General features: G+C 41.6%; 1 protein-coding gene across 6 annotated transcripts in view; it reads left to right on the forward strand.

The window, feature by feature from the left end:
• Positions 1–24,540, forward strand: part of pard3ab (par-3 family cell polarity regulator alpha, b) — a 336,764-nt gene that overhangs the window by 35,538 nt on the left and 276,686 nt on the right. For all 6 annotated transcript variants that reach the window (XR_012595967.1, XM_074652318.1, XM_074652320.1 and 3 more), the window contains exon 2: positions 22,304–22,405. Coding sequence is in view for 5 of the 6 variants with exons in the window: in XM_074652318.1 (XP_074508419.1) it covers positions 22,304–22,405 (102 nt within the window). In the remaining variant the exon portion in view is untranslated. The remainder of the gene's footprint in view (positions 1–22,303; positions 22,406–24,540) is intronic.

Here is a 24,540-nt window from a genome sequence, read left to right on the forward strand (position 1 = left end):
TATGTATCCGGGTCTGTCTAACGTTGGCGCTACGGTCATGTACACACTTAACGCTCACTTCACATCCACAGATTTGTACCATGTGTCTTTGTGGAAATATGGGTTGCTTTGTTGTTGTTTTTTTTAAAGTGATACAGAACTGTTGAGATTTACAATGTCCCTTTTATAGTATTCAAGAATGTCCTAAATATTTGAATCGATTGACAGCCCTAAATGTTATATGTCTCTGCAGGTTTCACTGGCCCTTGGGCAGTAAACCATGTTCAACCTGCAGAGACATATAACACTTAGGGCTGTCAATCGATTCAAATATTTATGATCCATAGTTAATTACAAATGAATCACACATTTTTTATCTGTTCAAAATGTACCTTAACCTCTTAAGCCCTGGGGTGCTGGAAGGTGTGGTTCTCTTAGACAGAGGGGCAGAGGGGGGGGGGGGGCAGAAGGGACTGATGGGGGCAGAAGGGACTGATGTGGGCAGAAGGGACTGATGTGGGCAGAAGGGACTGATGTGAGCCGAGCTGCTTTAGGTAAAAACAAATAAAGAAACTCTTTATTATGGTGACATTTCTGCAGGTGCACCGCATCTTTGAGCTGGTCTTGTTTGTTGAAAACTGTAGATGAACTTCAGTGTTTTCTCTGTTTTCTTAAAGAGAGACTGTCCATACTGACACTGATCCTCCGCCGACATTGTACAAAGTACTATAGGACAACATACAGTATATTACAGTGTCCCCCTCTTTCTGCCTCGTATGTCCCTTTGTAGTTGAATGATGATGATGACTAATTTCTCCTTCAGAGAATCAATATCACAAACATGCCTAATTGATACCATTGAATTCTCCTCCTGTTCAGTCCTGCATGCCAAAGCGAGTCATTTGTGGATGACAACACTCTCCGAGGATCGTGTGTCTTTGCCGAACACTCCAGATCATTAGTTTCCGACGCACCTGAACCAGTCTCCTCTGATTCTATCTCTATCTCTCTTCCTGTCTCTCCTGTTGCCGCTCTTGCAGGCTTCCTCTTTGTCTCCATCTCTTTTTCTTCTCTATACCTCCCACTTCTTGTGGTTTTTTCCTCAAGATATCAAGGAAGAATAAAGCTTCATCTTGTCACCAGTGCTTTCTCAGATCTGCCGGTCTAGTTCTGTCAGCAGTCTCGTGACGAGAGCGATGCTCTTTCTTTCTTTCTTTCTCAGACATCTTTCTTCCGCTCTCTCCTTTCCAAGTCCCTTGTCATGCAAGAACATGTTTAACCCAAATTGTCTGACAATAATATTGATGTTTGTTGAAGCACTTTCTCTACCTCTCAACTGAAGTCTGTTGTTCCACTGTATTCATTCGTGGCCTCCTTTATGGTATTCATCGAGTCAGGCACATGTGGACTGTTGCCCGGTTTAGTTCTTAGCTTTGCCTTTTAGAAAAGCCGACTTAAGAGTTCCTGGATCATTTTTTTTCTCCACTTGGACTAGAATTCTATCCTTCTCGTTGTTGAGGGATCAAGAGCGGTTGGGCCAGGGGCGAGCGTTGGCGGGCTGACAGCTGCTGTAACTGTAGACGCCGCTCCGACGTGTGTCTTCAATTTACCTCCACATTTTCTCTGAGACTGACCCTTTAAAAGCAACCAAACTCAACAGTAATTTTCTCTGTCGACCAGGAGACTCAGACCCTTGAGTTCAAATAAGGTTTGGTAATGTTTTCATTGTAAAGGCTGGATTTCTTTTTTTTTTTGCATTGTTAATGAAGATGGCTTTCAATAGCATTTATAGTATTTGCTGTGATTTCCCGTTCTGACAAGGTCAAAGGAGTTTCTTTACACAGAGGAATAAATTATGCCTATAAAGTTATGTTCAAAAGCAAAGCATTGTCCTCTTGAATTCATGACTGATTTTTCAAAAAAGTCTTTAATTCAGTCTGTCGAATGCAACTTTTTCCAACAGTCAGCTTTTTTTAAAGGTCCCATATTGTAAAAAGTGAGATTTTCAGGTCTTTTATATTATAAAGCAGGTTTAAGTGCTATATAAATACTGTTAAACTATCAAAACACTCAATATACGGACAAATACACACAGACCATATTCACAAATTGTGCATTTGAAACAAGTCGTTATGGATTTCTGTCCATTTGTGATGTCACAAATATACAATATTTAGACCATTACACAGCTTTAAACGTAAACATTCTAAATGTGTCCTAGTTTATATCCTGTGGCAGTGGATGTGAATGACCTCAGCTGACAGGAAGTAAACATGGACCCAAACTGTTGCCTAGCAACGAAATTCCGTTGCAATTCCCTTGAAATGCACTAAAACGGAGCGAGGGTAAATACAGGTATATTCAGGCAGACAGTATGAGGAAAATAAAGTTGTTTTTTTAACATTACAGCATTTAAACATGTTCTAGTAGAAACACAAAATACAAGTATGAACCTGAAAATGAGCACGATATGGGACCTCTAAGCAGAAGTTTGCAAAACAATATTAACAAATGCTGTAAAACATGAATATAGAGCCCAACCCCCTGACTGCTTTATTTGGCCACCCCTCATCTCAGTATTTGCCCGCTACTATACAGCACATTATTGCTTTTACAACCCTCTCAGCCAGACGATCCATCCTTCTCAAACGGAAACATGCCTCCCCTCCAACACCTAACAGTTGGATACAGGAAGTCTGACGTTGCTTACAGTTGGAAAAGTTAAGATTCTCTCTGAAAGGATTTCTGGAATCCTTCTACACAACTTGAAATCCTCTGCTGGTCTATATCAACGACCTCACTATCACTCCGGATACTGACTGTGTTTCCTGAGCGGAGCTTGCAGGGCAGGGAGATTTCCTTTTCTCTGTTTTTATTTTATTGAGTTATGTTCTACATTTTTATAAAATGACCTTTGCCTGTGTCTGCAAAAAAAAACAATAAAAAAGATGTTGGGATAAAAAAACATATACTGTAATCCTTAGTATTTGAGTTGAGGGATTATTACATATGAATGACCCCGACATGTAGACAGTTTGACTGGACAATTGATACAGTTGTCTGATTAACAACATGTCTGAATTATCCTAATGCAGTAAACCTCTCACTTGGTGCTCCAACAAGACTCAAACCAGCACCATGGGGTGTTAGCAACTACACTAATATTGACCTTGTTATGGTAGGAACACTTAGTGCTGTGAAAATGAGTCAGAGGGTTTGCGGTTACATATTTGGGCCTCTCTCAGTAGGCCTGGTGGAATGAAAGTGATAATTTACTCTGATAAGAAGGCTTTAATTTGTGAACATTACGTGATTAGATAGTTGTTAGGCTCTTTGGGAAGTGTTTTAACTAACTAAAGTGCCAAATATTTCAGCATGGGAACTTTTCTAAGCACTCTGCCACCGTGGGCATCGTGGCACACTATGAATGACAACCACAGGCTGTTTTTGTTTAGCAGTTCCTTCTTAAATAAGTTGCATAAATCCAATACCATGCTGATAACTGAAGAAAGACATTTAGGAATCCCGCGGCGATGATGCAACTTTAAGGCAATATTTGCAGGTGCACGCGGAGTCAGCAGCCGTGTCAGAAATGTTTTCTGGCAGCCACACGTTGCTCTGTGAGCTGCTTTGTATCTGTGGCAGCATACAGGTTCCATTTAAAATAGTCCGATCCAGAAATGCTACTTAAAAGAAATTTAACTCTAGTCTCAGTTTTGTAAAGAGAGTGGCAGCACAACAGTAGCTGACTGCTCTAGACCATCATGTCATTATGGAGCTTATGTTTTGTGTTATTTTCATTCCTGTGTCACTACAGATCCACCAAAGGTTTGATGCATTACTGTCATTGTAGTTTAGAAGCTATACTTTCAGCTCTTTGTGGCATGACTGTGATTGTTTTAAAAAATACAAACTGCATTCTAGGCTTGCTGCGGTAGTCGGTGTTACCGGTGTTACACGGTGGTCGGGTACAAACTGATTATATTACTTGCCCATCGCCTCAGCATCGTTTTGCTTTTTTTAAAAAAAAAAAATAGAGATAAAACCCATTTAGTTCATTTTGGCACATCAGTGCCGTGTTACATAGTTGGACGACGGACGCCACAAACTGAAAGTGAAAGTGTCTGCTCCGTATGGAGTCTCAGCTCAGAGCAGCAGGTGTCAGATCTCACACATGAGACGAGAGAGTTGACAGGCAAGATAATGGCGGAGGATTTAATGTCGAAGCGAAAAGCAAAAGCACCTATTTGGCATTATTTCAGATTTAAACCCAACATTAATGAGTTAATCGCTGTGAGGAGGACGGAGCGGTCGGCGCACTGGCTGGAAACCTGCGGACCTGCAGAGAAAAGCTGGACCTGAGAGGTCAGACACACCGCCACCCGACATTTAATATCAAAGTAAGAGCGCTACACATATTGACCGTCATCTTTTCTTGTAAAATGTCAGGTGTAATCGGTAACACCGGTGCTGTCCAAAGTAAATTAACCGTTGGGAAAATGTCCTCACCGTCACATCACTACTGCATATACTAGTAGGTACCTTAATGCATCACAGTAGAGACATCACTATAATATGAACAAATTACTGGCAGCTAATTTTTGAAAAGTGAAAATGTGATGAGCATGTATATGGATTTACATATTTGTTGTCAAAGACTACATAGACAGATGAAGGTAAATAATAAATATGTACAATAAATGCACAAATCAATTTATAATCTAGAATGAAACGAGTAGTTTAAAAAACTAAAAAGTGAGGAGCTGATTGTCTCTCAGCCCGCTCTGCTCTTATCTCTTTCTAACCTGTGTTTGGTGAGAAAACACCAGCCTCCCCTCTGATTCCATTGATTTTTAGCACCAGCCAGTTAACATACAACCTGTGCGAAGGTCACCGTGGCGCTGCGCTAGAAGACAATGTGTTCAACTGTTGATGCCTGAATGCTTCTACTCCACTCTCCCTACTAAGCTGCTTATTCCTGCAGCAGGGGCCGAATGCAAATGAATTGATAAAGGTACGTGTACGTGATCATGTTGTTGTATGACACAGGGACTCAATATGGCCTGGTGATTTTCCTCCTTTTCATTCAAATCACATACACTTTACATCACAGTTCATCATTTTTGCCAACCCAGTTGCTGCCTTTTTAGGAATTTGAATGTGCTTTTTCTACCTTTTTTGCGGGCAGCTGTTGGTTTCTATCCATGTTTGTGTTGTATGGAAATGAACAGGAACCAGTGGCTGCCTGGACCAGTAGAGAAACACTTACAGAAATCTGTTAGGGCTCTCCTCAACCAAAGAAATTCTTAGTCGTAGATCTAATCGACAGATCTGTGACAGCGAGTTTCTCCACAAAGAATCACACAAACGCACCACGTTAAATCTCGCGTTTACCAGAGATGAGCTCATACTTTTCTCAGAAATAAGTCATTCAGCATGAAAACAAGGAAAAAAAACCTACTAATCGACTAAAGAAACCTTAGTAGACTAAGACTAAAACTACCGATTAGTCGACTAATCGTCTAAGAGGACAACCCTAAAATTGGTAAAGACTATATGCAACGCATCTGAAAAAAAATAGCAAAAATGTATACATGATATCTCCCGATTCGATACTGTCACGATATTCGGGTGCTGCAATTCCACTAGTTTTGCGACTCGATATTAGGATTTATTGCGATTTTTTTTTTACTTTTGTAACACTAGACCATGGGGAAAAGTTGAATCATACACTTCCAGGGACTTTTACTTTGAACAATAAATTAATACAGTAAAAATGTTTGATTTTCAGCTTGTATGTAGTCAGAGATGTCCTGAAGTCAAATATATCCGTCATTGTCAGGTATTATTTATAAAAAAAAATTCCAGCAACCCAAAAATCAAAGAATAAATACATTTTCCTCACTAATTAGAGGTATTTTCTTTTTAATTATACTTCTGGTAAATATAATCTAATCAATCTAATTTCCATATACAGTATGTATTTTGTATATACAGTTCCCTTTGTTAACACCTTATTTTGAAAACCTGACATAGTCACACGTGTCTACTTCCTCTAACTTCTCCAAGGTGGTCTCTAGCTCTCCCGTCAGCTCCGTTCTCTTTAGATGGATAGATAGAGTAGATAGAGTAGATAGATAGATAGATAGTAATGCAAAACGTGTTAGTAAAAAAAGCACAAGTTAGTAATACAAAGTACACAAAATATACCAGATATAAAAATACCAGGAGATGAAGAAAACGGTTAAAACTGAATATAGAGCAGGGTTTATCCATCCATGGTCAGCTCCATCGGGGCCGTTTGAATGCATTTAACATAAATGTCAGTATATGGGTGCTCTACAGTTGTAGCGTCGGCCCATTTGACCACGGAGATGAGAGCGACCGCCGGCTCGACTGCAACGTTACGGCGATACGATAACGTTTCCTGTCCGTGACAGAGTTAGCATGTAGCTTTAGCCGTGATGTCTAGCTTTGCTTTTCCTGTCAATGTGTGAAACCCAAAGTGTTTCTATCCTTTACTGGATGTGTAGTGTTTACCACGCTGGATTTCACATGCGAGGGTGCAGGTCATATCCACGCAGACACCGCCGTTTTCCACTTTCTTGTTTCCACTCGCTGCGGCTGGCTGCGGTTTGTTTTGGTTGACGGATACGGAACTGATATGACGTCACGTTACTCAGACTACAACAATAAAAGTGGTAACTTCCTCTCGCATCCTTCCTACTGCCGCATAGACTGAAATGAAGCAAATATATAGATTCTGGCATTAAAAAATTTATTTAAAAATCGTCAAAACAAAACCTTGAAACATTTTTTTCCCCATCATAATTTCTATAGTCTTTTAGAGAGACTGATATGTTATAAAAAGATGAAGAAGTTTGATCTCCACCAGCGGCCAACATGAGGTTCTAAAGCCCAGTTTTCTGTACGGGAAACGACGTGGGAGAAGAAGCAGCGTCTGCTTAATGAAATATCCATTAGGATGACTCAGTTCGTTTGGAGGCAAAACTTTCTTTCTCCCTCATGTGAACCATGTTGTCCTCCTAACTCCCAGCCCTGCAGACCGCCTCCACCCATCCTCTTCATCCTCTCTTCCTCTCAGGCCGCCTTGGGTTTCACTTGCACAGGAGGTGGAAGATAAAGGCACGAGGCTGCCCTGTGTTCATTATTCATTATGTTAATCAGGCTACAGGCTGAAATCTCCTGCTTTTTGTCCCTTTGCACACCACACGTGAGATCTTCTTGTTCTTTTTGCATTCTGTTTCCATCAGATGAGTAATTTATATGACGAGGAGCTCTCTGCTCCCACCACTGAGAGCAAACTGTGCTTCTCTCATGCTGAAGTAAAGACTCTCTTGTTGAAGCTTAATGTGCCGATTAATCGTACCTGCCTTTAGTTTTAATGTCTACGCGCAGGCGGGTGTAATTCGGACTATTTTTAGAGCGTAGTATGTTAAACTGTCGAGCGGTTGCCTGTTTTGATCAGATACACGTCTTTCTCTGAATGGAGACATTGTTCTGTGTGCGGCTCGATGCCGGTGAGGCTCTTGCTTTTGCCAGCGTTTCGCTCTGTCTCGGTTTTCTTTTCCCCCACCACCCGTCTCTGTTTTTCTGAGACAACGGCCACAAGATTAGTGGAGTTGGAACGGTTGAATGGAAGGACACAAGGGTGAACCATGGGTAGATTGAATGATAGAGAAGTAGGGCCTTGAGCATTGACCTTGAAGTAGTGCTTTTAATGTAATGGAGCAAGATGTCTGTATGTGAACGGACAGTGTGGAGGGACAGATGGAAGAAAGAAAGACTCTGGATCTATGAAGTCAATGGATTTGTCATGATGGGTTTATACAGTATGTGATCCTTTTAGGGATGTGACGGTGAGGACATTTTCTCACCGGTTAATAAACTTGTGACAACACCGGTGTTGCCGGTGTTTTTTAGAAGAAAAGAGGACGGTCAACCTGTGTAGAGCGCTTACTTTGATATTTAACGTTCGGTGGCTCTGTGTCTGACCTCTCTGGTCCAGTTTTCGCTACGGGGCCGCAGGTTTAACTTAAGGGGATTACCTCATTAACGTTATGGTCCCCTTTATAGAATCGGGTTTAAATCTGAAATATTGCCAAATAGGCGCTTTTGCTTTTTGCTTCCACACCAAATCCTCCGCCATCGTCTTGTCTGTCAACTCTCTCTCGTCCTGTGTGTGAAATCTGACTCCTGCTGCTCTAAGATGAGACTCCACACTGAGTAGACACTTTCACCTTCAGTTTGTAGCTGCCGTCGTCCGTCGGGGCGGTGAAATGTAATCGGTGTGTGCCCGACCACCGTGTAACACCGGTAACACTGACTACCGTGGTTTTTATACTCATTCTTATCTATCATTAAAGTGTAAATGCTCTATTAATGTGGTTGGTGTAATGTTTTAAATAGGAATTAGTATTTTTTATTTTAGCTTTTTAAACTTTCAGCGTTTATTAGAGCTGCGTATCGTTTAAAAAATGATGATACCAGTACCCTTATAGTGATACCGATACAAATAGAGTACCAGGCGTGTAGTATAGCTATACGTTCTAATGTTTTGGTGGCATCTCGGTACGCTGAACTGCCAACTCCATCAAATACACTTCTTGACTTCACCAGACTATATGGGTTGTAGCTGCTGCCGTAGTTGGCCAATCACACGTTGCAATAAATCAAAGAATGCTTGCGGTGATTGGCTGCGAGCAAAACCATACAAATAGTAATATTGTTCTAGATCTGGGCACAATAAGGATCAAATGCAGGTATCATTTGACTGGAGAAATTTCAATTCTGCTTTGTGCCGATATCCTGCCCTAGTGTTTATTGATTATTAAAAATGGCATTTTTTTAAATTATTGGTAGGCCTCTGGTGCATAATCAGCACCTTATCTGTGTTTCTTTCCATTTCTCTCTTAAATTTCTATTGCCAGAAGTAATTTTCTGACCTGAGATGTTTATGTTGGCCTGTACAATTATAAGGGAAACGTTGGTGGGGATATAAAAACCTTTTTTTTTCAGTAAAAACTGGGAAAAAACCCTTGATATTATGTTATTATATTATTAGGATCTGTGAAAGTAAAAGACGGTGAAATGGAGAGAGTCAGAGAGACAATGACAAATGGAGAAAGGAAGCGGAGAAGAACCAACGCTAGGAGAGGAAGTGCTCGGGCTCTTGGATGCCGTGTGAGACCTTTGGCAGCCTCCTCTTTCCTCTGGCTGTGTTTTTGTGGCAGCCTCTCACCCCTCCCCTCCCATCCACACTGAATATTTATAACTAAAGGACCACAGCCTTTCGCCCCACACATATACACTCAGCCCGGCACAGCAGGACGGGGCGGTTGTTAATTCTGCAGAGTAAATGGCAAAGCAATGAGACTGGCAGCAGTCCAGGCCCCTGGGATTCCACTTGGCACTTAAATGGGGAGGAATGTTTGGTACTTGAATTAGGCAGGACTGACGGTGCTACGCAGTCGGTCAGAGGGATGTAGGGATGTCACCATACCAGAAATCTAGTAGTCGATACCAATACCAGTGAATTTCCACAATTCTCAATACCAAATTCAACCATACCATGGTAAAAAAAAATAAAATAAAAAAAAATAAAACACGTGTGTGCTTGCGTCAAACTCCGACACAGAGAGCAGAGGACAGAAGCAGCCGCGCTTGGCGGTTGTTAATTTCGGACCCTTCTGGCATCGTACGGTACCGTCGGTACTGTAGAAAACGAGTACCGTCAAGTTTTTAGAATTTTGGCATTGACTTGGTACCGAAGTATCGGCTCTCGTGACATCCCTAGAGGGATGTAAATACTGACATATATGACAAACACACCAGGCTGGTCTCATACACCGTTCATAGCTATACTTACGAAAAGTAATGAACCAGGAAATATAAAGAGAACAAAACACCGCGCAGGGAGGAGGTCGGGGTGGATGGGTTGGTCAAAAAATACCGGACTTTCGCCCAGGAGGCCGGCGTTCATGTCCCGTCGGAAACCAGAAGTCAACGTTGATTTATTTGTTACATTAGTTACGTACTTAAGTAACGCCGCATACGGAGTTAACACCACTTTCCTCTTCTCCTAAACCTAGCTAAGTAGTTTTGTTGCCTAAACCTAAGGAAGTTGGTTCCTGTGAAGACGGAAGTTTATTTTGAAAAGACTGTGTGCATGTAACGAGCGGAAATTGACACGTGTTGCTGGACATTCGTAGGAAGATAGGTAGATAGATGGATTGATTTACTTTATTGATCCAAAATTGGTAAATTATTGTGTTACAGCAGCAGGTTATCCAAGCAAGGAAAAAGGAGGAATAACTTTTTTGTAAGATATCATGGATGAGAATATGTTGAACACACATATCATGTTTGCAAGTTTCTTGCCTCCAAAGTTTTAATTTAGTCTGTAGTGATATTTTTCGAAAGAGCTGTACATGTTGCACCTTTTTAAAGATCAATACCTCGATCAAAGTATGACGTCTTGACAATAATCAAATGAGACAGTGGACACTGTTTTCCAATAGTCTTGAACTTGTGATTTTAAATTTTCTCAAATTCTTCTGAAGTAGTAGTTTTAAGTTGACTGAACATGAAACTGACAGCACAATTTATTATGAGAGTATACACCGTGTACACACATGTATAAATATGCAGGCTGCTAACAGAGTGGTTGTAGTGCCTCGTCACCACGCCGCGCTGACACATCTGTCTTTGGGCAGAACTTGTACACACATCACCGAGCACTTGAATGGCATTTTTCAATTTCCGCTTCTCTTCTCACTGGTGTCATTTCATACTTAAATGAAAGGGTCTTTTGTTTCTTACTTCAACCTTGCCGTGACCTGCAAGTGGAGGTCACGAGCAGCGTTGTAGCCCAGCCGTGGTTGTGCACACATCCCAACATCAGAGGAGAGATTGGAAGGGGATTTGTTGAGCTCGATAAGCGGAGCAGAGAGATGTTTGTCTGTTAGATAAAGAAAGGTCGTGATATTTGCAGAAGTCTCTGTTTGAAAAAGTGACAAACTGATTACTCACATGGACGTGAGCTCATTTCTCAAGAGGTTTTAAGTTATCAGCTCTTTTTAACACAGGCCTTGAGGAAACAAGTAGTAGTTAACCTGTATTTATCCAGGGAGGGTTCTCTTCCAAAACACGCTTCATATTTTTACAGTCGCACCTGAGCTGCCCATTACAACAACAGACCTCCATTGAGCAGGACAGAGAGAGCAGTTGGGTGTTCAGTTTCTTTTCAAATGTCAAGACAAGATTACCTCATCAAATCTTATGCTGACATGAATGCAAACATGTATTGAACCTTTAATTGTGTCCTGTAAGGTACAATTACAAAGCGTCTTTTCTGCATACTTTCATACCCTGCTTAAACTTTGTTGCACAACACACAGTAGTGGGTCTCTAAGCCTCAGCCCACCGATCCCCACATACTGTATCCCCAGATGGTATTTTGTTTTATTTCACAGAGGATTAGATAGTACAACAACAAGTTTGTAAGGATGACATAAACTTTAGGTTTAATTATTTTAGTTGTTCTTTTACAGTTCCTCTTCAACATATCTTTTATCTTTCTGTGGAATATATTTTAGTTTATATTTTATGGTTTTATTCGGTTATCTTGTGGGTAGTTATTTTCTACCTTATGTTTTGTAATTAGTAAAGGTATATGGACTCCAGTCATTAATCTTGACTCAGGACCCATTAAGGGACTTAATAACCAAGACACGAGTCTTACTCGTGACTTGCAAAGCAATGACTTTATTCCACCTCTGGTTAATCGGCATTGGTTGACTAGAACTGGAGCACTGTCATGTCCTGGGTTTTATGGATCCACAAATTGAACATTGAATTTTAACATCTGGCTTTGAATTACAAGTTTAGATGATGCAACTATATAACTGAATTAAGCATTCCATTTGTTTCCTTCTTTTTGCAATAAGACAACTTTTTTCTTTCTTCATCTCCATACCAAGCCCCCAGGAAGAGCGCCGGGCTGTGAAGCAAATCTTCGTAGTGGCCAAACGGCGGTACTACACCTTCTGTCTCCGTCATGTGATGCCATTCGGCCCCAAAAAACTTTTTCCCGTAGACTTACATTGGGACGTCTGTGAATCAGCGGATCGTTTTTTTTTTTAGGTGAATCAACTCCCCGGTACGAACAGTTGAATAGACCTTATTTAAAGGGACAGTTTGTAACTTCTTACACGTATAAATCATTGTGGGTCGGTGTCCCATGCGTGCTTGCGTGTGGCTACGCTGTTCAGACTCACAAACTACACGGAAGCACCAAAACCGCAAAGTTCTATCTAGTGAAGCCCGTCTGTTAAACAGTGAAAACTCTTCCTGCTTCAGCCTCCCGACCACGGCCAGAAGACACAGGGGAGACCGTATCTTTGATCTCCAGGACCGTAGTCTGCTGTACTCTGCTCCTCCGCCTGCCTTCACTCACACACCGCGCTCGTTCTCACTCGCTCTCTCGCTCCACCTCTCACGTGCATGAGCGCCACTACACACTGCAGAAGAGTTAGTTTAGCTCTGGTGAAAACTCTCCGTTCAACCCCGTTTTGGTGGAGGTGTCAGGGGCAGAGATCTCTAAACCTTTGCAAACAAAACCAAAGCTAGCTGCGCTGTTAGATACCATGTGTGGTAAAAGGGAGAATACTGTATACAGTAGATACTTTTATATAAATTGGGTGAACTGACCCTTTAAATTGACAAAGCATTAGTAAGGGATATTCCTCATGAAATGTCCTATTTCACCCGACTACCACAATAAGAAGTAGCACACGCATGCACACACTCTTGGCATTAAGTGACAATAAGCCAACTGTATGTTCTTAATCCATTGTTCATTAGGGTTGCCTGCTGTGAGGATAAAGCATGTGTTGGCACCGATCGTATTAGGTTGTGTCTTTTCTTAAATCACAAGATAAGTGTCACATTGTCTTAATTTTTAGCAGCTTCCAGCATCTCATTGCCTTTTAGTGACTTCCTCCTTCAGTCTCCATCTGGCCTTGGTGTAAAATAAAACAGCTCTAAATCTACAATCACTTAATTATTCTTTCAGATCTTCTGTGTGTTTTTTTTTTCTAATCAAATTGAGAGGGAGGCGGGGGAGAGGGCTGCAGCGAAATGCATTTTTTAGCGAGGAGGAAGCGCCCTGGAGAGCACAAAACGGTGTCCCACTAAACTTGCAAATTGAGTTACACAAGAAATGTGTTTTGATCTGCCGTAAATCCGCATCAATGCAGCACCGTAGGGTTATATTGAGCTGGATATGATCCTAGCCGAAGGATTCCCAGAGAGGACTCACTGCAGCGCTTTGGAATATGAAACTAGTCTTAATGTGTGTCAAGTGTAGGACAGCATTCTGTTAAAGTTTTATAAGGACAACGAGGGGGAGGAAGAGTGTGAGACGAGAATGATAGAGAATGAGTCTGGAAAAGAAAGAGATAAAGATGATGGAAAGTGAATAAGGAGAGTAAACTGATGGATACAGAGAGGTAGAAGGAAACATGAACAATGGCGATCATTTCCAGTTTTGGAAAATATATAGCTGACCAAGGCTGCATTTTAATTAAATTGAATTGATGTTCTCTTTATTTGGGGCTGTTTAGGTCGACCACATTTTGGATCGGGTCTAATAATGAATTTATGCACAGGGTTTTTATGCATCACTAAATTGAACCTTGAGTTTTGACATCTGGCTTTGAATTGCTGGTTTAGATAATGTATTTTATTAGTTTCCTTTTTCTTGTTGCAATAAAACAATTTTGAAAGCAGTTTTTCTTTCTCCATCTCCATACACACAAGCACCATTTTACATCACATCACCATGACCATTCACAAACACTGGGCATGCGCGTGCCGATGGAAACGGTGAGCAGATTTGTCTACTCTGCAGTTGTTTGCTTAGTTAGAGAAAATATAAGGGAGTGTTATTTACTTCCCTAACCCTAACCCTAACCATAACCAAATAATAACATTTCTTGTTTGATACTTGAGATTTAAAAATCTGTCCGTTCAGATGGCTGTCAAATGAAGAGTAAACTGATACAGAGAGGTAGGAAACATGATCAACAGTGATCATTTCCAGTTTTGGAAAAATATGTCTGACAAAGGCTGCTTTTTAATTTAATATAATTTAATTTTATTTAATATAATTTTATTTAATTGGTGTTCTCTCTCTCTATTTGGGGCTGCTCAGGTCGACCGCATTTTGGATTGGCTCTAATAATGAATTTATGCACTTCAGGTTCAGGCAGGTTGTCTAGATCTCTAGATCAGATATCAAATTTACTTTGATTTTGCTGCGAGGAGCCCATGTTGACTGTTAAGAAAAACCTTTTTCTCCTAAAGTTAACAATGAATTGATTCACATTAACATGGACAATGGCCGTGTTCAGACCTGGCATTAAGATGGGTGATCTGATCACAAGTGGACAGCTTTAAGTACGTCTGTTCACACCTGGCATTAGAATGCGTCTCCACGTGCGTTTTGGGTGACCGCTTGTGATCGGATCTCACTTCCTGTACCATCTCCATATACAAATACACACCTATTAGACACACGGCTAATACGGCAGACGTTGTGACGTAATATTAAAGGAATGTCTGTAGTAATATCCTACGTATTCATGAATTAGGGTAGATTTTTATTAATATCAAAATGAAAGGTTATTATACCGGTGGTCCCCGGGGACCTCTGTGGCCCCTTTGCAACAGCAGAGTACAGAGCTTTAGAGAGCCGGGCGGGCGGGCAGGAGTCAGCTCTGTGCAGAGCACCGGAACAAAAGCACCGACAGTATGATAATAATGCACTTCACGTGCCTAGTGGGATAGTCTGTAGATATGTAGTCTATAGATGAGATATATTTAAATAAACTAAAGTACCGACCGAATACAGTAGAGCACAGAGGCCGTGTCCATGCTGACAAGAGCCCGCGTCTGCCTGTTTATTCACATGAGGAGTGCGGTGATCCCGTGGATCCCAGCTGGACATCAGATGTCACCTTAATGTGGCCCAGGACGCCTTCACTACACACTGCTAAAATAATGTGGTCATATGTGGCCCAGACCACCTCTGAATGTGATCTGAGTGATTGGATCTCAACATGTCTTGGGTGCGTTCACACACCTGTACTTAGAGCTGTCCACTTGTGATCCGATCACTCAGGACACACGTTAATACCAGGTCTGAACAGGGCCAATGATAGGTTAAACAGACCGCATAGAATTTGCATCCTTGCTACATACCAGCTACTTAACACCACCACCTGAGAAGAAGTTCAACACCTCTAAAGTCATGACTGGCCGGCAGGTGTCTCAGGTGCAGCACAGGTGGTGTGCAAACACTGATGCTATGAACAAACACACCACTGGATGTTAGAAATGTGAGATCCTCTGATCTTCCACTGTTTAATCATGGTCATGGTTCCACATTATTGGCTGACAGTTTCTCCTAAAATGAAACTATTTCGCAAAAACAATAACGATGCAGTTGTTTATTAGATTGATCCCAGCCGGCCCTCTGTAGCTCCGTCCTGCAAATAGTTTGCATCGTCTGCGTTCATCATCTGCTAATCCACATCGTCTAAGTCAGCAGACGAGCTGGAGGAAGTTGTGGCGGCTATGTCTAGCTGGTAATCCCGAATGCTGCTGAACAGGGCTGAATAGTCGATGCCAGGGCTTGACCCATCCCAGGGCGATGTGACTGGAGATGGCGCGGAGGAATTTGTGGAGAACATTTCTCCCCAAGCACTGTTGATGTTGTCCTGGAGGTGACGCAACTCCGAATCTAGACCGTCAAAGCTGAAGCTTGACCAATCCTCGCTGTACTGTGGGAAATCAATTTTAAGACATCATTTTGCCTCTGGTAACCAAACGCTAATTGATAATGGATTAATTGAAAGAATACCTGATTAATCAATTAAAATAATCATTAGCTGCCGTACCTGCAGGTCCATTATTGCATTGTTGCAGTAGATGTGTTCAAAGCGCATTAGAATGTCTTGCAGGTAGACTAGCTCCTCATCGTCGTCATCATTTTCGCCATCACTCAAGTTTTTTCCAGCCTCATAGTCACTCTCATCTGACCAGGAGTCTAAATCTTCCAGAGACATGTTGGTGTTTGGTCTGTGTCCAGCACCCTGCTGCCTCTGAGGGTCTGAGGCTGTATTGAGTTGATCAGAATCAGTGTTGCCACGATAGATTCAGACAGTGTTTACTGTGCTGGACAACCACATTGGTGCTTTGATTTGAAAAAGGCTTGTTAGGTTCTGGACTGCTGTTGTGTGTTCTGCAGTGTTGGTTTGAGAGAGGAGGGTGGGTTTTACACTTCCGCGACGGTTGATGTTATTGGCTGTAACCGTGTATGAGAGCAGTGCAGAGCGGCGGCCGTGAGCTTAGCCAGTGGGGCACGCTCACATACAGGTAGACGTTACTCCTCTATATCTGTATATTCATCATAGAAAACAGTTGTTGTTTGCTGCTTTATAGTGCTGCAGGAATTTTAGCACGTCCCGTTCCCTTGTCTGGAAGTCAATGGGTTTTTAGTGAGATGCCTGAAATAAGGTCTGTGGTTAACACAAGCTGAAGAGATTTTAACGTTTTGTTCTACGATATAAAATTAGTCAGAAAAAAGTGTGAATTTGAAGCTTTGTGTCTTAAAAAGTGGCTAAATGAGACTACTAAACGTCATCACGCCGGCTCACCCGCCTTTACAGCCTCGTTGTTTAATCTCATGCTCATGCCACGGCGTTGTCGCGGTATGTAATATGTAATGTATATGTGTATATATATATATGTGTTAATACATATTTAATATGTATATATGTAATATGTATTAATAATATTAATATGTATTAAGTCTTAATAGATAGATAGTAACTTTATTGATCCCGAGGGAAATACAAGTTTCCAGCATCACAGTTCCATAGTGCAAAACATGTTAATAAAAAGGCAGTAAAAAAAGTTAGTAGTGCAAAGTACAAAAAATATACCAGATATAAAAATACAAGGAGATGAAGAAAACTGTTAATACTGAATATAGTGCAGGGTAACAGCTGAGATACAGGACTATTAAATGTGAATGTAGTGCAAAAAGTGATATAGTGCTGAATAATAAAATATAGGAGATATACAGTAGAGACCAGGGGATTAAAACATGTCAAATATAGAATATAATGCAGGATGAGAACTGAGGTAGAGAGTTTTTTTAAAACTAGACTAAAGTGCAGAATAAGCTGTACATTATTGGTATAATCTAGTAAAAACCAGTCTATAAAGGTGCAGAGTAGAGCTGTTGGTGGTGTGCAGAATTAAAAAAGTAGCTTAGTCTATAAAAAAGTGCACTGTGTGCATGATTATCTGTCCTGCAGACCGTCCTCTTTTTAATAATATAATATAATAATTTAACTTAATATCAGTAACCACCTCAACGTTGTTTGTTGAAAAAAAATACATTAAGCCCAGACCTGGACCTCTTGGTGGACCTTCCTTTTTATGGTGCTATTGCAGAGCAGCGAGCTCCTCAGGACTGTTTGGCTGCGTGTTATGTAGCGCTGGGTCCCCCCCCCCCACCTCCCCCGCTGCCGGCGTCTGGGCCTTGGCCTGCTTCCACGGCCTGTTGGGCTGATGAGGGCCGCAGCAGGCGATGCGGTCTTTGATCTCACTTCAGATCCGTCATTAGTTTTGATGCAGTTCTTTAGATAAGGACCTGCCAGATTAGCGTCATGGGAATCTCAGTTAGGCCCCCCGAGGGAACGGGCGAGAGAGAGAGAGAGAGCGGATGTGAAGTTTCTGTTATTAATTTAAAGGGAGTAAGTATTAAAGTATCAGATGAGACAATTAAGTCATATGTATGAGTGGTGAGGATGGTAGGTAGTGGATATACTCACATCGCAGCTCTTTGTGTGTGTTTACGTCTCTGGTATACTATATCCTTGTTTACTATGGGACTCAGTCTCCTGTCATAAGTTTGTCACCGTGACATTTGCTGTGAGCTATCTTTACCAGATGAACTTGGCTCCACAGGTTGACACACTAATACACTCACAACATTTAACACAGTCTTTGATGTGGCCTGGCCTGCCCAGTCCCTACAGATACAGTACATACTGTATGAACTCCATAATAGGCAGGCACCACACATAGTAAGCCCACACAGACACATACTGTATATGAACACTTTTATAACACCACTTCTTCAAAACTAAACTTAGGACAGCCCGGGGTCTCCAGTCTGGAATCCTCATCATGTCTTACTGTTGTGCATGAATCAGATATTTCAGGGCACACATGACACATATTAAAAATATTTTATATTTGTTTTATCCTCTCAATGTTTGGTCACATTTTTACTTTTAAACTATAATCACCGCCTCGTGGTTGTATGCTTTTGCCAACCAGTCAAGTTGCAGTCCACATCCATGGGTGCATCCCAAGTCTCTTAAATTGCGTCCATGTTTTTCCCGTCTTTTCCTTGCGTCCCTCCCACGGAGGACGCACAGAGAAACGCTAAGAAAAGACGCAAGCCGCTGGGTAAATATGCCTTTTCCTTTCAAGCCCCGCGAGCTTGGAACGAGCTGCAACTTGAAATCTTTACCCTCTCTTGACATATTTAGAAATATTTAAAAATCAAATGCCATTGCTTTGCTTTGATTATTTTTAGCCTCTGATTCCTGTAAGTTTTGTGTTTGTTGTTGTGCTTTGGTATGTTTTTCTATGTGATGTTATCTGTCCGTTTGTACTTGTTAAAGGCAGGGTTGACGATGTTCTCCAGTATAGACTATTTGTTCTATTGGCTGAAATGGTCTTTACACCCCGACAGCGATCCGTTACTGATGAGCTCTGAAAAAGGACCGGAAAAGAGCCGTCATCTGTAGCTGCTGGAATCCTGTAAAAACTTCTACCAATCACTCGGACAACGTAAAAGGCGCCAGGGGTCTGCGGCGATGTCTGCAACCCACCCGATCTGTCTTGAAACACGGACCAAGGAGTCTAACGCACGTGCGAGTCAGAGGGTGCAAGCTAAAAAAACGTGGCGCAATGAAAGTGAGGTGGGATCCGGGGCCCCGCTTGGGTCTGGGCGCACCACCGACCACCACCGTCTCGCCCGCACTGTCGGAGAGGTGGAGTGTGAGCGTGTGCGATACCCGATATTGGTATCGGTATCCCTAAAAATAGAATAAAGTGAGGGAAACATGGATGCATTTTAAGGGACTTGAGACATATCTTATGTCTGTTCAAATGTCATCACTTCATCAGTTTATCATATTATACATTTGTGTGAAATTGTCATAACTATCATATGAATTCTTGAGTTGGGGCCAAAAACACATTTTGTGAGGTCACAGTGACCTTGACCTTAGACCACCAAATTCTAATCAGTTCATTCTCAAGGCCAAGTGGTCGTTTGCGGCCAAATTTAAAGAAATCTCCTCCAGGCGTTCCCGAGATATCGCATTGACGACAGACGGCTGTTGCCGGAACGGATGCATAAAAAGTGCATAAAATACTCTTTCCGTAAATATTTTATTAGGAAAAATAGCAACATGTTTTGTAATTCTTAACGGACAACATTACAGGGATTGTTGTGAAAAGTCAGATCCTGAGGTATGTGAACTATCATAGAATGTGTCTGTGTTCGTCGTGTGCCACAAATGAACGTGTTTGGATTTGAAGATTTCTGGGAAATGTCTCAATTCATTAAAAACAGAAAAGCTGAAATGTGTTTCGGCTGAATTGGATTAAAAGCAGTGATTTGTGGCTTCCTTTCCCACAACAAATAACGGACAGTGAAAAGAACATAGTTGTACATGCCGGCCCTTTTTCTTTTAAATAGCTACTTTTGAAACAGGAAAACGACTGACAGCAACAACTTGAAAACAAGCTCTTATACACACAAACCTACAGTCACTTGTTTGCATTGCTCTGTTGACAGATGAAGATCTAGTGAACGTTGGCTACTTCCTGCATTTCTGTGTCAGATAAGAACTTAGCAGCTTGGCTTTGATTTCCAGAAGCTCTGGTCTGGATATGCTTAGAAAGAAAAACGGCAAACCTTTAGTCTCTTCAAAGACAGGATGGGGATCTGCGGGTTTCTGCGCTTCTGTGTAAAGTCCAATTTTCACACTGAGCTCCATCAGCTGGAATCCACAGAGTGACACGGGGCTGTCACAAACCATGACATCTGTCACGGCAGTCTGACAGTCTGTGTATGTAGCTGACAGAAAACAACACGTAGAAAATAGTAATGCAACCTTTTCTTTCCTCTTTTGCTGTCTGCTGTCATATCCTCATTTTTGTGGCTCCTTTGCGCCACTTGTAATTTCAAGTCATGTCTTGAGTCATGTACATAGTTTCCTAAAATAAAGTTGCTGTGAGGAGCATTTAACTGGTTATGAAACAGTCTCAAGTTTATGCTGATGCGTCTATATTAGTATCATAAGTAAACAAGACCGTCGGTGAGAAGATTAGCTATTTCTATATAGTTATTCTTAATGCTGTCATCGGTGCCACCGGGTTGGATTCCGCGCGAAATCATGCAGGTTCACCAGAAACTCCTTCAGCCAGTCAGTGACCAGCCCACCATAGACAGACCCAGATCCGGCTTCTTTGCTGCCTTCTGCTCTGGCGGGGGGGAGGAGACCTCCGCGCCCGGCGCCATCAGCGGCTCCTCCTCCGGCTCCTCCTCCGGCCACCTTCTCTGGCGGTCACCGCTGGGAGCCAACACTGACGCCACGCTGCTGGATGCCCCGGACGTATTTTTGGGTCCGCTGGAGCGAAGGGAGGCACGGGAGAACCAGAACCAGGACTGAGCTCGGCCGACTATCAGACCCGGCTGCAGTAAAATGCAAGGTTTTCAAAAGGGTCTCTGGTGCTCGGAAACACTACCGCTTTTGTCCACAGGGACCGCCAAAATCAACACAAAATGAAAGTTCCTCGTAGCTTTAAAATTAAAAATCTGATTACAAATCTTGTGCTCTTTTTTGTTTAGAATGATTTTTTTGCACGGAACTGGGTAGCTGTGTATTTCACATACTAAATTTACAACTTTGAACGTACTTGGCCCACTTTTATTATGTAGAGAATATTAAATATATATATTTATGTGAAGAAACAAGATGTATGTAGTACTTAATTCACTGTTAATAACTCCTCCTTAAAAACAGATTTCTTTTGCTTTTCTTTCTTTCTCCCAGAGCAGCCTTTGAACTGGCGTTATTTTGCGAGTCAAACACAACAGAAGTGTTATTATTATCCCTCCATAACGCGTCTGGTGCCGTTTGCAGTGAGCGTCGTGTGTTGCAACGGGCTGGAAAGTGTACAAGTGGGTAATGAGGCTGTAACCCTCGGGGCTGCTGTGTGTGGGTTGAACTCCAGCAGTCACGCCTTGACTCATAACTTTGTCAAATGATGCCCACACACTCGCAGTACTTAAACATTTTATAGACGCGCTCTCACACTGTACGCATTCTGTCTTTGACTTTATTGCTGCTCGCAGTAAAGTGTACCGTCATATTTAATGTTTCTGTACATGTCAAGACACTGAGGTCAATTTTCACAATTATATAGCATCTGTAATTCCCATTTATGACTGTTTACTGCGATGAAAGGAGTATTATACATTTTATTGCCCATTTCATTTCACAATATCTATCATAATGCTGCGTGTAAAACACTTTGAGATGCATTTTTTTATGAATACTGACTGTTTTGTCAGTTTTTTCCTGCTCTGTTCCCATCCCTCCTCGCCCCTATCACCCTCTTTACTTCTTTCTTTATCTCCCCTCTTCTACTAATCTAGTGTGACCTTTGCGTGTGTTTTTCTCGTCAAAACATTTGACAAGAAATTGGACTCAATTATACAGTAGTTCTGGCTGGGATTCCCTTCCGGCCCTGATGATTGTGAATGTCCTTCTTGAAGAGCCAACAATGACAAAGTGAATGTCATGCTTAAGTGGCTTGTTTTGAAGTTTGTTCAGGCTCACTTTTAAGCTAGTATCCATACCTCTGTTTTTTTTCTTGCGAGTGCTGCTTGTCAAATCGTTCTACAATCCCTTTAATCAGCTCTCATACCGACTATTTATCTTGTCTTAGTTTTCTCAGCTGCTTTGGCTTAAAAATTTATTTTTCGCCCTCATTATCATGTCATTCATGTCACGTCTGTTTGGATGAGTGCGATTCAAACACATTTAATTGCCACGACAATTTTTTTGCTTTTGATTTTCACCTAATTTTTTTGGCAGTGCGTGTTTTTGAATGTCTCTTTTCTTTTCTCCCCGTTTCCCAGGATGCCAGTTACTGGCTGCAGGTCCACCGGTTGGAGCACGGCGACGGCGGCATCCTCGACTTGGACGACGTACTCTGCGATGTGGCCGACGACAAAGACAGGGTGAGTGACGCTTGGATTGGTAGATATTATGAACGAAAGTGGAAACAAAAAGACAAACTTTAGCGGCTGCAGCTTGAGCAGGGCTCCTTGTTAATGCTGATGGCGTAATATTAACATGTTAAACGTGTTTCTTTCTTCAGCGGCACATTTGCTAAATTTAGAGTTTGCCTGCTAGCACTCTTGAATGATGGGTGTCAGGAAGGAGAGTTTGTGTTTTGCTAAAGCAAATCTAAACATTGTATGGTGACATATAAGGTACAGTTTGCAGTTCAGTGTTCAGTATAGGCCTAGGTACATATTTATTCATCATATTTGCATGTTTTGGAAAATCATTTGTCAGTTTAGTGGTGTTGCTATCCAAGTCAGAGGAAGTGCTTCCTGACCAATCAGATAAGAGAGTTTCTTGTGTACCAGAGCTGGCCTTATCAGTGTCCCAGCTTTCGTTAATAGCAACTCTTTATCATCTCTTTGATCTGTGAATGCCATGCATATCTTCTCTGTCAATCTCAAGAAAAATAGGTCTAGGACAAATGTTGCTAAACTCTGACTTTGACACTCTTGGAGCCAAGAAGTAAAGGGTTGCATTGCTTGTGAAATAAGTCAGAAGTCACCTACACCGGTCTGGCTTCTGGCCTTGAACTTGTCGGTGTCAAACGGCTGACAATCGTACTTCCTTACGGCCCGGTTCATCCATCGCCTGTGGTGCAGTTTGAGAGAGAGGAGCTCATGCTGACTGACATCCGGGAGGTCACAAGGTCACGTTCATTACTGGGGTCAAATATTTCAGTAGATTTCCTCGAAAGCCTGAAAGGTTCTTAAGTATGTTCTCCTTCAAGGAATCGTTACTGGATGAATTGTTAGACATGAGTAAATTACGTTAAACAAAAAATAGACAATTGCTGAGAGGGACCGCATCTACAACTTAAGGCAACAGGTTGGATTTGGAAGGACATTTTTGGTTGCTTTATGTCACAGAACAGGAAGTGGAGGCAGATCTTTAGTGCAAATGCAGCTTAAACTTCCCAAATTAGTTTTTCAAAAAATTTAGTGCTTCCATCTTTTTAAATGTGAATAATTGCTGGTATTTTTATATGGTAATTCTTATAGACCAAACTATTATTCAAAAAAATAATCAGCAAATTTATCAATAATGAAAACCATCCTTATCTGACAGTAACTCTCATCCTGCTCATTATGTAACTCAAAAGAGAAAACCAGAAGTTACCTACACCGGTCTGTCTTCTGGTCTTGAACTTTTCGGTGTCAAACGGCTGACAATCGTACTTCCTTACGGCCCCGGTTCCTCCTCCATCGCCTGTGGTGCAGTTTGAGAGAGAGGAGCTCATGCTGACTGACATCCAGGAAGTCACAGTATCACGTTCATTACTGGGGTCAAATATTTCACTAGATTCCCTTGAAAGACTGAAAGGACTGCATGAATTGTTAGACATGAGTAAATTACATTAAAGAAAAAATAGACTTGATAGATTGCGGAGAAAAACACATTTACAACTTAAGGTGACAGAATTTGGAGAGAAAAACACATTTACAACTTAAGGTGACAGAATTTGGAGGGAAGTTTTCTTGGTTGCTTTACGTCACAGAACAGGAAGTGGAGGCTGATCTTAAGTGCAAAAGTGCAGCTGAAACTTCCCAAATTAGTTTTTCAAAACTTTCGTGGTTCCATCTTCTTAAATGTGAACAATTGCTGGTATTTTAGTCTACGAAAGTTTATAGACCAAAATGACTAATCAAAAAAACAATCAGCAGATTTATCAGTAATGGATACCATCCTTAGCTGCAGCCCTACTGTTGGCAGTTAAAGACTGACAGTTACTTTCATCGTGCTCATTATGTAAATCAAAAGAGAAAACCACTATTATGGAAGGAGAGACACGTCATCTTGTGAATGGTTCTTTGTGAAACAGTATCTCTGGCATGCCATCGCAACCACACTCTAATTTCTTTATAGTAATTATATGGTACCAGTGTTGTTCATTTGTGATTGCCTGATGATAGAAATAACGTCGGTAGTTCTGCAGCTGGACAGAAATCTAGTAACATATTTGCAGAGGTGAGGAAAATAGTGTTTGCTTTCTTACAGGGCACAAGAGCTTCTGACATTGTACAGTCAA

Source organism: Sebastes fasciatus, chromosome 11 (genome assembly GCF_043250625.1).
Source record: "Sebastes fasciatus isolate fSebFas1 chromosome 11, fSebFas1.pri, whole genome shotgun sequence".
Classification (NCBI taxonomy): Eukaryota; Metazoa; Chordata; class Actinopteri; order Perciformes; family Sebastidae; genus Sebastes; species Sebastes fasciatus.